At 33.5% G+C, this 16,920-nt stretch overlaps 1 protein-coding gene across 2 annotated transcripts in view; it reads left to right on the forward strand.

The window, feature by feature from the left end:
* The first annotated feature begins 311 nt into the window (after positions 1 to 311).
* The window catches only part of LOC123701446 (neuropeptides capa receptor), a 67,854-nt gene continuing 51,245 nt past the window's right edge, over positions 312 to 16,920 (forward strand). For both annotated transcript variants that reach the window (XM_045648930.1, XM_045648931.1), the window contains exon 1: positions 312 to 1,033. In XM_045648930.1, coding sequence (XP_045504886.1) covers positions 739 to 1,033 — 295 coding nt within the window. In that variant the 5' untranslated portion in view covers positions 312 to 738. The remainder of the gene's footprint in view (positions 1,034 to 16,920) is intronic.

Genomic DNA, 16,920 nt, shown 5'->3' on the forward strand with positions numbered 1-16,920 from the left:
ACCGCTTATGGCCTTAAACCATATTTATTTAAAAAATATGATTACCTAAACAAAATTTTTGCAATAACAGGAAGATATTTAATTATTTTAAGGGATTTACGCACAATCTTAGGCTCTCAATGTAGTTGCGAAACATAGAAGTTATTTTCGTATTTGTATTACGGAAATTGGAACACTATACATATTGTAGGATTAAGTCTATCAATTATTCCGAATGGTTTCCATCTAATTCAATATGGGGTTAAGTTGTGGAATAGATAATTATACACAAGTGTACTCCAGCCAGTTCTCACTTCTCAGTGTTGAGATAACCGCTGTGCGAAAAGCACGTGCACACAGTTCCCATACAACCGCCGTATGAAACTCTACGACGAGTTAGAAATAAAGTTCGACTTTTCCAAACATATTTAAGTGTAAATTTATTGTCTTTTTTTAATTCTTCAATTTTATTAAACTGCTTTGTAGTTTATTCAAAATTAATAATAAGAGTGAAAGCAAAAATTAATCAAAATAATCTCCGTAACAGTGACAAAGTTAAAATGGAATGACAAAAATTTTACCGCGCCATACCCGCTTGCCTTTGTACAAAATGAAATTAAAAAAGCAAAATGACATTTGACGGCATTTTCTCATTTTTTTGAATTAGGAAATGGAACTGGCTTGTCTATGACAGGCAGTTCAGAAATGGAATATCTTTGATCGAATTTTAAAATCGTTTGTTGTTCCAAAAAAAAAAAAATGGAGCAATTTTTGCGCGTAAATGAGACGGCGGAGGATTTTTACGCGCGTTGCACGAATTTGAGCGCGTTCGATTGCAGTGAGGAAGAAATGTTATGGTGCATGATGGGTCCTAGGCGGTTGCCTTTATCGAGGATTGTGCCGATTTCAATATTTCTTTTGTTGATATTTCTGACTGGCGTGATCGGGAATGTGGCCGTGTGCGTTGTGATTGTGCGACACCCGGCAATGCATACGGACACTAATTATTACCTCTTCAGCCTGGCGCTTAGTGACTTATTGCTGTTGTTATTCGGTAAGTTTTCATTGTTTTTAAATAAAGTTATTTTTCCAAATAATTGTCTTGATAATATTAGAATATGAAAAATAACTGGATAACATTTATGTTTTCTACTGTACTTACAAAAATTATATTATTTTGGTTAGGTAACTACTATTGATAAGTTATCGTTACATGCATAACGTTTTAGTTAGAAGTAACGTTTTAGCGAAATTTTATAACGTAGATATCCGTACAGTATATTTCCAATATTAATTATCTAATTTCTGACGTCATTTGCACTTCTTTATGTTTTTTCCCTACATTATTTGATCGTCGTAAGAATATTAAATTTTAAACAAATAATCTATAAATACCACGCGTGTGTGATTATTTAAGCCTGTCCCAGACAGACGCGGCCTGCGGTGGCGATCTGCTGTTGCCTTCTTGCTTGACCGTGATAACAACACACTACCGCGGCCGCGGTGGCGGTCATTCTAACCTACGGCGGCACATTAGCTCTCGAGTCTCACCTGCAAGTGGACGTTAGTAATGGCCAATCGTACGAAGTTTTATTGCTTTTATTGCCCATATTTTGTTTTTAATTCTGTTGTTTTTTTAGTCTTTATGTGATGTATTTGACCGCCTCCTTGGTACAGTAGTTGACGCATGAGCGTAGCACCGAGGGGTCCTGGGTTCGATTCCCGGTGGAGACGAAGAAAAAAAAATGTCTCGGTCTGGTAGGACACAGAAGGCTGATCACCTACAATCGATCAGTGAAACAGATGTATAATGCATCTGCCCTGTCTGAAGTCTGGAGCATCTGAAGTCCCATGTCCCCAAGTGGGGTAAGCACTTGGGGACATGGGACTTCACTTTTTTATGTGATGTATCATACAAAACTGGGTAATTTTGCACTGTTTGAATAAATAACTCAGTGTTTATAGGCATAATTTCACGCGGTACACGCGGCCTGTTGTAAATATTTACAACTGATCGCGGCCTCATGTCCGCGCGCTCATTCACACAGAAGCGGTGGCGGAGGGGGCGGGGCTTGCGGCCGCGGTAAGCCGCGTTGTGACCGCGTCCAGGCCGCGTGTGTCTATGTCGTTCCTAGAACTTTCAAGTCATCCAACTGATCGCCACCGCCACCGCCACCGCAGGCCGCGTCTGTCTGGGACACGCTTTATTAAGTATATTACATCAGCATAATATTTATTATCCGCTAAAATACTAATTAACGTCTGGACGGATATCGCTGAGAATTTTTACAGTCGCGGAGATTAGGAAGTCTCACTTCATAACTAAAATAAAAATAACTAAGTTAAATACATCAATTAAAATAGGTACTCTTATATCGCGTACAAAGTCGCGGTTAATACCCAACTATGCATGTAGTTATAAATTATAATTCAAATAGAATTACCTACTCGATATCTTGTTAAGTCCAATATGATACAGTCACGAATGTATCATATATGATACATAGGTACCTGGTTAGTTGTTATAATATAATTTACGAGCTGCATTCTACATAGGTATTTAAGTGGTGGTAAGTACTTACCTACATACAAATCATATGCAATCTAGCCTCTAGGTTCGAGATAATAATGGTTTATTACTTTAGATATAGAATTCATAACATAAAAATGCGAAAGTTTGTGAGGATGCATATGTGTGTGTTTGTTAAGCCGCGGGCGAAAAGCTAGTGTTTTTTTATAAATATTAAGAAGTCTATTATGTTTAAGTCTCCGAAATCTTTGCATGTTATTTTATTACCACTAGAATAAGTAATAAATAACAAATACATTATTATAATAGGTACGCTATAACATAAAATGCAGTGTGTATATTTGTATTGGAGAAGCAGCATCAAAACAAAGCATGTCTTACTCCCACTTGAACGTAAAGAAAGCTACGTATTATTATGTAATAAATGAATGATTTATATGCAAAATAGTTCATTTTAGTGCATGTTGTATGGATAATTTAACGGGTTTATTACCTATATAATACGATGTTTTAAACATTAAATAACGTAGTGAAAAAAAATGTACCTAGGTACTCGCGTAAAGTTAAATAAAAGAAAGTAGGTATATCTACCTAATTATTATCGATATTAATTTTTTTTCATGAACATCCAGACTGAATTTATTGCTCTTTGATTTGTTAGATGCGTTCCTCAAATCAACAGGAAACAATAGTTAAAACAAAGGAAAACAAGACAAAGAAAAGGGACATGACGGAAATTACGCGGCTAATGATCGCTAGAACAATTCGGAGAATGTAAATTATACCTACCGTTTATCTAATAGTTATAACTTACCAAAAATTTAAATGACGATTTTAATCTAACGAGCAGTAATGGCTCAGTGGTGAGAACATCGAACTTGCAATCTATAGGTCACGGGTTCAAGATCAGACGAGGGCGCAGGAAATAAATTGATTTTTAAATTTATCTGCGCATGTTGTAAGACCACTGCTCAAAACGATAAAAGAAAACATTATGAGGAAAGCCACATGTCGAAGAATCAAAAGTTCGACGACATGCGTGACATCTGCCAACCTGTATTTTTCCGCGTGGTGATTGTCCTGAACCTTCATAGGCATGCAGTGTCTTCAGTGGTAGCCAGTAGGAATATACAGGGTTACAGGAAAAGTCGACCTAGATCCGTTAAGGGCGTATAGTACACATCATTTCTGAATGATTTCACTATGGAACCCCCCATCCTAAACTTAACCGTTTTCGAGATATTCGAGTTTTAATTTTTTTTATGAAAATGCCCAATTTTTCGGCTATTCAATTGAATATTTTGAATTTTTTTGACTCTTATGATTATTTTTTTGGTTTCTTACATGAAGAATGAGATGCTTAATGACCTCAATGACTAAAATTGCACGTAAGTTAACTAAATAGGTCATTGTAGACGATCGAAACTTAAGAAAATAAGTACAAATTATAAAAAAATATTTTTCTTTTCTGGATATCTCAAAAAATTATTATGGCACTTGCTCTGTAGATGTGCTTAAAAACATCTACATTTTATCAGCTATCCAACGAGGTATAACACTCTAGGGTATTTATTAACCTCAAAGGTGAAACTTAGTTTCTAAGGCTACATGGCAGTCAGAATAAATAGCGCTTATTTAATCTAATTAATTTGACTTAAGTTCAGCATCATCATTACAGCCTACTGGCTTCCACTATTGAACATAGGCCTCCCTCGGCTAGCTACTACCTTCATGCATCCATCGATATCCCGCTATCCTGACCTAGGATCATTCAGTTTTATAGCATTTTTTTTGTTCAGATCGTCGATCGTACAAATAATGACCGTACGCCAACTATTACTTGAGCTTTAGTGACTAGTTACTGGCTTTTGTTTGGAAAATAACGTTTTTGAATACCTACTACTAGATGATCTCCCATTACAATTACTGCGGGACATTTGGTTTCAACATGATGGCTGCCCTGCTCATTTCAGAAGAAGCGTTAGGGAATGGTTGGACACTAACTATCCTAACAAATGGATTGGACGAGGTGGGCCTTTACCCTGGCCAGCCAGATGTCCCGACCTGACCCCCATGGATTTTTATGTATGGGGACACATGAAGAGCCTCGTTTACAGTGAGCCCAACCCCATATCGTCAGTGGAAATTCTCAAAGAAAGGATAATTAATGCTGCTAACGACATAAGAAGAACATTAACCACTGGTGTAGTGAAAAGTGGACTACGTGAAAAATGAGAAAATGTGTGCGAAATAGAGGTGGACACGTAGAACATGAATTATAAGGTTTTATTCAAAAACGTTATTCTCCTACAAAAGCCAGTAACTAGTCACTTACGCTCAAGTAACAGTTGGCGTACGGTCATTATTTGTACGATCGACGATCTGAACAAAAAAAAAAGCTATAAAACTGAATGATCCTAGGTCAGGATAGCGGGATATCGATGGATGCATGAAGGTAGTAGCTAGCCGAGGGAGGCCTATGTTCAATAGTGGAAGCCAGTAGGCTGTAATGATGATGCTGAACTTAAGTCAAATTAATTAGATTAAATAAGCGCTATTTATTCTGACTGCCATGTAGCCTTAGAAACTAAGTTTCACCTTTGAGGTTAATAAATACCCTAGAGTGTTATACCTCGTTGGATAGCTGATAAAATGTAGATGTTTTTAAGCACATCTGCAGAGCAAGTGCCATAATAATTTTTTGAGATATCCAGAAAAGAAAAATATTTTTTTATAATTTGTACTTATTTTCTTAAGTTTCGATCGTCTACAATGACCTATTTAGTTAACTTACGTGCAATTTTAGTCATTGAGGTCATTAAGCATCTCATTCTTCATGTAAGAAACCAAAAAAATAATCATAAGAGTCAAAAAAATTCAAAATATTCAATTGTATAGCCGAAAAATTGGGCATTTTCATAAAAAAAATTAAAACTCGAATATCTCGAAAACGGTTAAGTTTAGGATGGGGGGTTCCATAGTGAAATCATTCAGAAATGATGTGTACTATACGCCCTTAACGGATCTAGGTCGACTTTTCCTGTAACCCTGTATATAGATATATAGGATAATTTAAATTCACAAATTAAATGAAGATTTTGTGTGTGATTGTGTGTGTAAACACGACACACTTGTATATTTAACATTTTCATTTGTATTTAAATCCGCAAAATTAACATCTGTCAATATTTTCATAACCGTGAAATGAACAAAGATTAATGTAAAGCAAAGTCAAATACAGTGCCAGTATGTTTTTACAGGCTTTCATTCATGAATACCGTCAATTTTCATCCAAATTGAATTAAACAAACGATTGAGGTCTATTGTTTTGTTACGGAAATGTAAATCGTTTTCCGATATTTAACATTTAAAATATTTCTGTTCTAAAATATTTGGAGTACAAAAGGTACCTACTGGATGATAAACATACCTTAAGGTTGCCTTAAGGCTATTTATATTGAAAGCTGTTCGAGTTATTTTCTAAATTTCGATTTGTTTTAAATATTATTATCTATGACGTATTCATAGCTAATATACAACTTAGTTACCATATACAGGGTGTAATCGTTAAGTGTGCACAAGCGATTATTCCGTAACTATTGCAGATACCAAAAAACTTTAAACTGATATCGAAAGTACTTAACCTAATGAGTAAAATGGCCATAATAAATTTTTAAAAATAAAACGAGAAATATCCAAAAATGTTACATTAAACGCTCCCATACATTTTATTTCCCATACATTTTGTATTCATAGCAGATTTTCGAAGTGATGTCCTCATTGTGCAATACAATGAGGAGCTCTATTTACAGTTTCTAAATGAACTTCCGTTCAAATTTGCGAAGTAATTTAAGCAGAAAACCAAAAAAAGAAAGAAAAAGCTAAAATCTTTCATATTAAATGTACTAGGTTGATCCAAAAGTAATGATAATTGGGTATTTCCTGTGCACATAAAAAGATAAAATAAATGTTTTTTGCTTGCTCATGTATTCACTAAGTAATCACAAAAAAATCATATCAACAGGCCACGTTTCCAATTATTTACATTAATTTGAATGTGAACCGTGCGTGCCAGAATGTTTCGCGACGAAAAGAAGAAACAACGATTCGACATGTAGAGGGTAAATTTCTAAGTTTTTAATGATATAAGGTTAATTTTTTTCACGTTTTGTGATCATGGACGTTACCTGAGTTCACCATGTTTATGCTGAAACCAAAAAACAATCAATGTCCTGAATGCGAGCTTCCAAAGTGACGATGAAGAAATTCAAAGTGAAAATCAGTAGGTTAGATTAAAGCGGTAGTTTTTTGGGACACTGAAGGAATAATTATGGTGGAATATTTTAAAAGGGTAGCCACTTTATTGGGCTCTTACTAAACAGACCAAATTAAAAGATTGCGGTAGGTTAGTAAGGAAAAGAGACATGGCAAACTGCGGACCTGAACGCTGTTTCACCAAGACAACGCACCAGATCACAAAGCGTCAGTTGCGATGGCTGCCATTCAAAAATCGGCATTCCAAATGCTTGAACACCTACCCTATTTTTTAGATCTAGCTCCTATTTACTTTTATCTCTTTCCTCGGCACAAGAAACACTTTCTTAGCAATAAATTATTTTAAGACGACAGCGAAGTGATGGCCGCGTGGAGGGGTATTTGTGGATGAAGTCAAAGTTTTTTTTTAAATTTAGGAAAAAAAAATTAAGTATATTTTCTAGTTAGAAGACTACCTAGAGAACTACATAATTATTATAACTGTAATGACCTTGTTTAATATTGATTATCATTACTTTTGGATCAACCCATGTACATGGGATATTCGTATCTCATACTAAATGTATGGGAGGGTTTCAAGTTAATTTTTTAGATATTTCTCGTTTTATTTTTAAAAAATTATTATGGCCATTTTACTCATTAGGTTAAGTACTTTCGATATCAGTTTAAAGTTTTTTGATATCTGTAATAGTTACGGAATAAACGCCTGTGCACACTTAACGATTACACCCTGTATATCTTATAACGGTTACACATCTGTTGTCTCTGGCAGCCACAGACATAATGTTTGTATGTGCTGGCAGCCTATTTGATCATTTTATAACCGACGACCAAAATAAAAGAAGGTTCTATATTCGTGTACGTCTTTTGTTTATTTGCGTATGTCAGACGATATTTTAGCGTAAATTTTCATACATTACCTATATCGCAATTTAATGGGCTGGTCATTAGAATATTTCACCAAGAATATATATTTAAATTTGCCACTCACAAGGTAAATTTTATATCAAAGACTAGCTTTCCGCCGGCGGCTCTGCCCGCGGTTTCAAAGAAAAACTCGCATTGTTCCCGTTCCCGTGGAATTTCCGGGATAGAACCTATCCTATATTACTCGTGGATAATGTAGCTTTCGAATGGTGAAAGAATTTTTAAAATCGGTCCAGTAGTTTATGAGCCTATTCATTACAATCAAACAAACAAACAAACAAGGTTTTCCTCTTTATAATATTAGTGTAGATATAAGGATTAACTATACAATATTCTGTTTCCTAAAAGCCTCACTAATTGTATTCAGTAAGCTGCTTATGTCTCAGCACTCCGCGACTAAATTTAAAGTGGCGGATTTTATAACTAACGACGTAGCTCTTCTTAGCTATGTATTGGTAAATACAAAATCTATTCAAATTTCTAAATGTAGGTATTTTAATTCAATCTATTAGCGATCCAAATTTAGGAGATAGGTTTTCTGGAATATTATGCTACGACTAATAATTAGACTAGGTAAGTTACTTATATCAAGTCAATAAAAAAAACAGTAAAAAAAACATGCTCATAATATTCACATTAAATTAATTTATGTTCTTCTGATAAATGTAGGTAAATAGCAAATATTATTATTTAAAAGGATTTTTTTAAATAAAGGAAGGAAGCACAAACTCGTATTTTCAACGAAACTTAAATAAACTATATTTTACGTTTAAATGAAATATGAACCAAATAAAATTCTAAACAAGAGGCTTTACCTATTGTGGCTCACAATAACACTGAAAGACTACTTCAGCACTAGACTGGCTGAACTAGAAACTAGATCATAATGGATCTGTCTCTTATACTTTTCTACAAGCTTTAGCACTTAAAATTTGTTTATTTAATGAGATACACTAATGGTTTACTAAACGTCCTAAATAGTATTACATCAAGTACGTCTGAAAGGTTATATACTTTAAAGATAAAATAATACATAACTTATTATATATTATATATAGCGAGATATTTTTAGTTATCGTAATTTTGCGAAAGTTTTTCGTAAAAACTAAAATCTCTCTAATACAATTTAAAATAACAATTTGTACTAAGAAATTTCATATGGAAAAAGCTTAAAGCCAACACGAAGAATTTAAGGAATCCGAAGCTTTACTTTAAACTTTCTTAATCAATGTTTAAAGTAATTACTTTGTTTCGTTCTTCCTAATTTTAAATTAATTTATATAAATAAATAAAAATCATTTATTTGGAAACAATACATAAATACAAAACAAATTAGACACGACGATCGCCTCAACTAGGAACATTCCTGTGCTAGAGACGATCGACGCCTTCCTCTCCAGACTTAGCCAGTATTGTTTAGTTAACTTACATACTAGTAGACTTTACATATTTTCTAAAGTACAGAATAATAAGTAACAAATTGATTATTTTTAAATAAGGTTAATAATAACATTTCGAGCATGCAGTTTGTGTGTGTGTGTGTGTGTGTGCGTGTGTGTAAGTGTGTGTGTGTGTGTGTGTGTGTAAGTGTGGGTGTGTGTGAGTGTGCGTGTATGTTGTGTATGTTCGGTTGTTTGAGAGATTGTGTGAATATGCGGTTCTTTATATATGTTTTATGCGTGATTGGGATTAAAATTTTCATAAAATCTTCAGTTTCGCTGTAAGACAAGGTAAGTAACAAATTGGTCATTTTAATTTTCAAATCTGATAGGGTCAAATTAAGAACGTTTAGTATTTTATTAATTATATGGCATACAAAATAATGTCGATGTTTCACATCTGCCACTTTTTGATTGAAATTGATTTGATTGAGATTTGAAATTTCTTCAAATGCCATTATACCAATCGTAATATTATGAAATAAACTTATTTGAAAGAGAATATAATATTGTTATATGGTAAGAATGATGACGGTTCGTTACATTCTTTGGTAAAACACAAAGAGGGTTTTTATGAACTTAAAAGTTTTTTCTAAGTCGCTTACGATTCGACCATCATGTATGAGAGATTTATTTTGATGCTATGTATTTTTGTTTGTTCAATTTGAGAATGATTTACCTTACCTAATACTGGTAGAAATTAATTTATGCAGATGTCTTCAACCCTGGTCAAATTATACATTTGAATTAACAATAATTATAAATGCCAAATAAATATAAATAAATAAATAAATAATTTCCGGAAAGCCAAATTTTTTATTAGTTAATTGTAATGTTATGGTTAATATTACAATTAATTTTTTTTTTAATATAAAAGACATGTTTTTACTGATTTTTCCTCAAGCTTATCTTTCTCATTTTGTGTTCTGTTTGTAATCTGATTTCTCTTACTGTATAATATTTTTTTAATGACGCTTCTGGGTTTCATAATAACATATTGTATTTTTCTTACTGAATTAGGAAAATATACCTTATAAAGGAAATGCTTTTCTCTGTTTGTAGTGTCTGTGTGTAGTGTTTGTACACATATTATATAGTATTTAGATCGGTCAGGGATAAAATTAGCGGGAAAAAATACACAACATTATTTTCCTATTAACAAAAGCTCTAAAAAGCCTCTCATATAATCTGTTTTAGATAGTTTTTTAAACTGTCATAATATTTGTATAATTTCGTCTGCATATGGTCTACATATTTAAAGAACGCTTACACCATCATTTATAGGTATGATGCACATACGTGATAAACAAACAAAATAAAAACAAATACAATCTATAATTTTAGAGTCGCTAAAGCGAGGTGCTAATTGATAAAGGCGGATGTGGGTTTTTGGATTGTCTTCATGGTTTAATCTTCCGTATTGGACAGATATAATTCACATGAACACACTAATCTATTCAAACAAATAAAACTGTCTGTCTGTGAGTAACAGGATTTAGTAAATGCTATATATAGACGTATAATATTTATATCTACGTAAATAACAAGTATAATATTACCTAAGGTCATTCTCCCATTGCGATACGCACAGGCGATTCAAGTATCCTGCAAGTCTCGGAGACTAGTCGCCGCGGAGTATCTCTCATACACTGCACCGGTAGCGTAGTGTGCGAGCCTACATACAAATAAATAAATAATAAATTAATAAATATTATAGGACATTATTACACATATCGACCTAGTCCCACAGTAAGCTCAATTAAGGCTTGTGTTGTGGGTACTAGGCGACGATAAATATAATATTTAATAAATACATATATAGATAATAACACCCAGACCAAAGAACGAATAATTGAGTTGATGACACAAATATTTGCCCTGACCGGGGATCGAACCCGGGACCGTCGGCTCAGTAGGCAGTTACTTTACCACTGCGCCAACCGCGTCGTCAAATATAATTATTATGTGAGATACTCCGCGGCGACTAGTCTCCGAGACTTGCAGGATACTTGAATCGCCTGTGCGTATCGCAATGGGAGAATGGCCTAATTCTGTCCGATTCTATATGTGTTTGTCATCGTTTATTCTGGTAAATCCATGCGGTAAATCTCACATATCTATTTTTATTCGTTTGACATTAATTAGCCTTGTAATAGTTCCGAGTAAGATTTAGAGCTGTTTCCTATAGAAACAATTTAACCCATATCCCTTGTGAAAATAAACTCGTTTTGCATTGCGCAATAGAAAGAGTTAAAAATTGACGAATTCGTGTAAGATTTATATATTTTAGCACAACGGAAACATTATTTGAAACAATATGTATACAAAATTTGTAGGCTAAACCATTAAGGAACATTAATATTATTATGATTCATGTGAGTCGAAAGCGTTTCTCATTTTTGTATGAATTGAGACTGAGAGGTAAGGTAGAGAATAATATTTTTAATACCTACTTAATTTGCGTATTTAAGAGCTTTTTTGTTTTAGTACCTATGTTGTTCTTTCTTAATAGGGAAGTTTACCTTATTTATTTATTTTATTTATTTATTTAACCATTTATAATTTTATTATACCACACCATTTAATATTACAATGTACAGTATATATTGTATAGATGCGAGGTAAAGTACAAAAGGTGACCTTATCGCCATTTACTTGGAAATAAAACAATATCACTTCAGTACAATTTCGAGCTTTATTTCTAAGGACTTAATGACTTATCAATTATTAAAAAAATTATCAAATGTACTTATATTTAAAACATGCTCACACATGATGCTTCCACTATACCTTTTTATCAGTAGACAAGTAACTTAATATTTTATAACCTGCTGTAATATAAGAATCCTTTCGTATTTAAATTTTTATAGATATAGCTTATTCTCGAGTACCTACATGCAGTTTTCAAGCAACACTCTAATTGCTTATTTGTTATAATTATTTACAGACACTGTTCTAACTGAAACTGAATCTAACTTTCGAGTGTTTCTGAAGTCTAAATTAAGCCGCATGAATTAAATTCTCAGCCCACTATACAGCCTCTTCAACAGGATATCGATTAGTTAGCACTCTCGCTCCAAGTTTCGGGACCCTAAGTAATTGGCAAATTGTATTTGTATGTTCTAGATAAAACAATATAAGATCCATCTAACTTACTAAAATTCTACATCTATACTTATACTTCTACATCTATATTACGCGGCTACGCGCTAATGTCAGGAACTACTGGTCCGATTAAAAAAAATATTTCACTGGTAGATAGTAATTTAGCGAGGAAGGTTATATGCTATATATCATCACGCTAACATCAATAGAATCGGAGCAATGCGGATAAAACCACGGGGCATAGCTAGTTCAGAAATAAACTGAAGCTTTAACTTTTTTTAAAGTGCACAGTTCGCAGTGTCGGAAAAAGTGTCGTTGTAAGAAGTGTTTTATGTGCTTTAAATATTTTCCTTTTTTCCTTTATATCAATTTTCTTTTCAGTCGCTTTTTATTTAGTGGCAATGAACGACTCGAAACTCTGCGTGATATATTTCCGATGGCAGAATTTATGGAGATAGATGTTTCCTTCCACAGTTTCTTTCAAAAGTCTCTTTTAACAACTTTTCTTGTATACCTAAACATATATATAGGTATAACAAAATGTTACTGGTAAATAATATAGAGGTTTAATAATATATTACTAGTATCTATACTATCTATGCTAATAATATAAAGCTGAAGAGTTTGTTAGTTTGCTTGAACGCGCTAATCTCAGGAACTACGCATCCGATTTCAAAATTATTTCACTATTACATAGCCCATTTATCGACGAAGGCTATAGGCATAAGGTAATATATCATTACGCAAAGACCTACACTAGCGGAGTCACGCGGTCGAAACCGCGAAGCGCAGCTAGTAATATTATAAAATTGCTTAACCGGCCTAACAATTTCAAAATGAATAAACACTGTTGTTGTAGGTACCTACTTGAAGTCATAAGCGTATTTTCTAGACACCTAAGTACCTAATACCTATATCAGCCGTTGTTATCAATTGGGAGCCTGCGGGGCGTCATCTCATCTTCTGGAATATCATCTAACATTTTATTGTTATTATCGTCTTATTATAGTGAGCAGTGTAGGCGTTATGCTGGATGTAATGTTATTATTTATACTATTTTCAAACAGTTTTTTATTATAAGTTTTGTAAGCGTGCAAGTTTTAAGGAAGGTTTTCTTCTTAAGAAGTCATTAATGTGAATGCTTTGTACAGAATTTATAAGGAGTGATGTGACGTGTGAAAGAGTAATGAATAAGGCAACATTGTGAGTTGGTAATGATAATAATCATCACAAGTTTGTACTCTAGTTTATGAGTATAGTATTTTTTAATTTTTTAATATATTATGTATTTTTAAAGTATTTTTGTACAAAAAGACGTTGTCAATCCCGTCGTACCCTATCTAATGATGCCACACGGTACACTTTACAATTTAGAAACATATAGCTGCGGAGCATAATTTTGTAGCATAAAGTGGTCATTCAAGCGCTTCTGAAGGAAGCCTAATTGAGTTTGTAACAATATCAATAACAAAACAATAATAACAATGTTGTTTACGAAATTCCAATGTCCCAAAATGTATCAAGAGTTCTGGGAATTAACTTCAGTTATTGTAATGTTCATTTGGGCTTTACCTTTGAAATCGAATTTAGTATACAACTGAAAAAGGAGAGATTTTTATGATTGTAGATATAATATTGACTAGAATAGAAAATAAGCAAAGTACATTATATTATGTACTAGATTACAAGACTATACTACTCAGATATCACGTACATACAACAGTGAAATAATTTTAGAAATCGCTGAGATTAGTGTCTTGAAACAAACAAACTTTATTTTATTAGTGTAGGTACTAAAATAATTACTGCTTACCGCCCGCGGCTTTGCCCGCTTTGTCTAAAACCTAATAAATTATAACTATACTAAAACCTTCCTCTTGAATCACTCTATCTATTAAAAGAAACCGCAGCAAAATCCGTTGCGTAGTTTTAAAGATTTAAGCATACAAAGGGACATAGGGACATAGGGACAGAGAAAGCGAGTTTGTTTTATACTAAAAAATGATATTGAAGGCTGGTTTCACAGCTTCCTAATATTCATTTACGTTAACTGTTGGTTAAATGATAATTATAACGTAAGTATACATATAAGGATCAAAACGGCCTTCAGGGACAATATCAGTAAGCGACGATGTAGATCATACAGTTCATATTGTGTGTTCATATTGTAACCGCGCGGCGCAGCTAGTATTCTATATACTTATATAGAATACTAGCTGCTCCGCGCGGTTTCACCCCCGTGGCTCCACTCCTGTTGGTCTTAGCGTGATGATATATAGCCTATAACCTTCCTCGATAAATGGGCTATCTAACACCGAAAGAATTTTTCAAATCGGACCAGTAGTTTCCGAGATTATTGCATTCAAACAAACAAACTCTTCAGCTTTATAATATTAGTATAGATTTACAAAGCTCTGTAACCGCGCCATATTGGCTCGCTTCTATTGACCATGTCCTAGGTAGTGTGGTATTTGGTTCATAGTTCTTGTAAATAACATGTGGGATTAACAGGGCTTTAGTGTTTTATTCCCACATGAGAATTAATGTCAAAGACGAGCTTTTGAAAAGTTTATACTCTGAAGGGGTGAAAAACAACACAATTTATTCGTATTCATACATTAAGTAAGTATGTTTCACTTCTCTGAAACTTTGACAAGCATTCTACTTCAATTAAAATGTTTGATCTGAATTTTTAAGCATAAAATTAAAAGAATTTGGTCAAAAAAACCCTGATGATTTTTTATCATGTATTTCTTATTCCATTGACCTGTCCTAATCGTATGCAATTCCAAATACCTTTTATCACTTACTAGCTTTCCACCCGCAGGTTCGCCCGCGCAGTCAAAGAAAAACCCGCATAGTTTCCGTTCCCGTGGGATTTCCGGGATAAAACCTATCCTATGTCCTTTCTCGGGTATCAAAATATCTCTATACCAAATTTCATGCAAATTGGTTCAGTAGTTAAGGCGTGATTAAGTAACAGACAGACAGACAGAGTTACTTTCGCATTTATAATATTAGTATGGATTTCGAACTTATGAAATTTACCTCTTAAAGCAATTAAATCTATTCCCATTACAATACAAATTATAATAACCGTCTTTGTCTACAAGTTGGGTTAAACGCGAAACAAATTCGATTTGCCGCCTCGACGAATATAAATTGAATGGGATATTAGCTAATTTCAACTGATTGTGGTCCTTATTCATATTTCCAATTCGATTTTCAATTGGTGTGGTCATTGAAAAATACGTTGAACTTATTGAAGTTAATGCAAGTCATTGAGAAGTACGTAGAACTTTTAGAAGTAAAGACGCGTATGCATACATTTTAGAATATATGGAGGCATAAATCCTCCTCCTTTCTTTTAAAATACACGCTTCTGTGGCTATAAAACAAAGAAGAATGAAAATTCTATTGTAGATAATAATAAGTTTCATAACCAGTTTTAAGTAAATACACATTCATTTGCTTATAAATAATAAACTCAACATACAAAAAATATCATTGGAAATATATTTCACATGTTAATCTAAAAAGTTTGGCTTGTCTACCTTCAACACGTTTTAGCGATATTTTTCGATATATTTATGTCGTGGTCATATCGTAGATTTGATCATTTCATGATATGAGTGGCCATTTCACGAAATGGTCGCATATCGTGAAATGGCCAACATAGTTTGATCAGATCGTTAAATCGTCAACGTTTCACGATTTGGTCATCCACATTTGGCCAGATCGTATAAAATATAAAGAGTCCATAAAATATTAAAAAATTTCAGAATAACTATATTCTAAAAACTTGTTTAATGTCATTTAAGTTAGTGCCGCGGCAGCGGCCGGCGAATGCCAGAAGCGAATCGTTTTTGCAATAGAAAACAATTAGGTTAGGTTAGGTTACACTTTGATAAACAACGCACGAGCCGAGCGAGCAAAGCGAGCGTGCCGCGGCAGCGGCCGGCGAGTGCCAGAAGCAGATCGCTTTTTAAAAAACAAACAATTATAATAATATAGTAGTAGTTTCTTAAATTATTTTATTTAAGTCGCATTTTTTCTTAAATACATATAAGATATCCACATTTTCCATAGTACTCGTACCTCTTCGTCGTAAATTCTTTGCTATGACTTTCTTCATAATATTGTTATTAAACGAATTATGAAGTTTTTAACTGCGAATAATTTAATTTTCGCCAGCGGCCGCCATCTTATCACATAAACACAGAGCTTGCAGCGCCTCTACCAACGATTAATGTAACTATTTTACGATATGATCAAATAATTTTGGTCATTTCATGAAAAAACCGTGCGTTAATTGGTCATATCGTGAAACGATTTCTTATCATTGATCTGCCCAAACCACATCATGATGTGGCCAAACTAAATTGGCCATTTCACGATATGCGACCATTTCGTGAAATGGCCACTCATATCATGAAATGATCAAATCTACGATATGACCACGACATTTATACGTAGCTTTATTTGTGTAGGCCGAGTAATATTTGTATTCACAAACAAAAATAAATTGTTTTTAATACTGTTCTGTTATGTTCAAATATCTAAATAACAAGTGATAACTGCGTTTAAAACAACCGACTTCAAACTTGCACTTGCAACATATGAATATAGGCAATGGATAATTTGTGAATGAATCATGATCTTTCC

This window comes from Colias croceus, chromosome 21, assembly GCF_905220415.1.
Source record: "Colias croceus chromosome 21, ilColCroc2.1".
In the NCBI taxonomy this organism is placed as follows: Eukaryota; Metazoa; Arthropoda; class Insecta; order Lepidoptera; family Pieridae; genus Colias; species Colias croceus.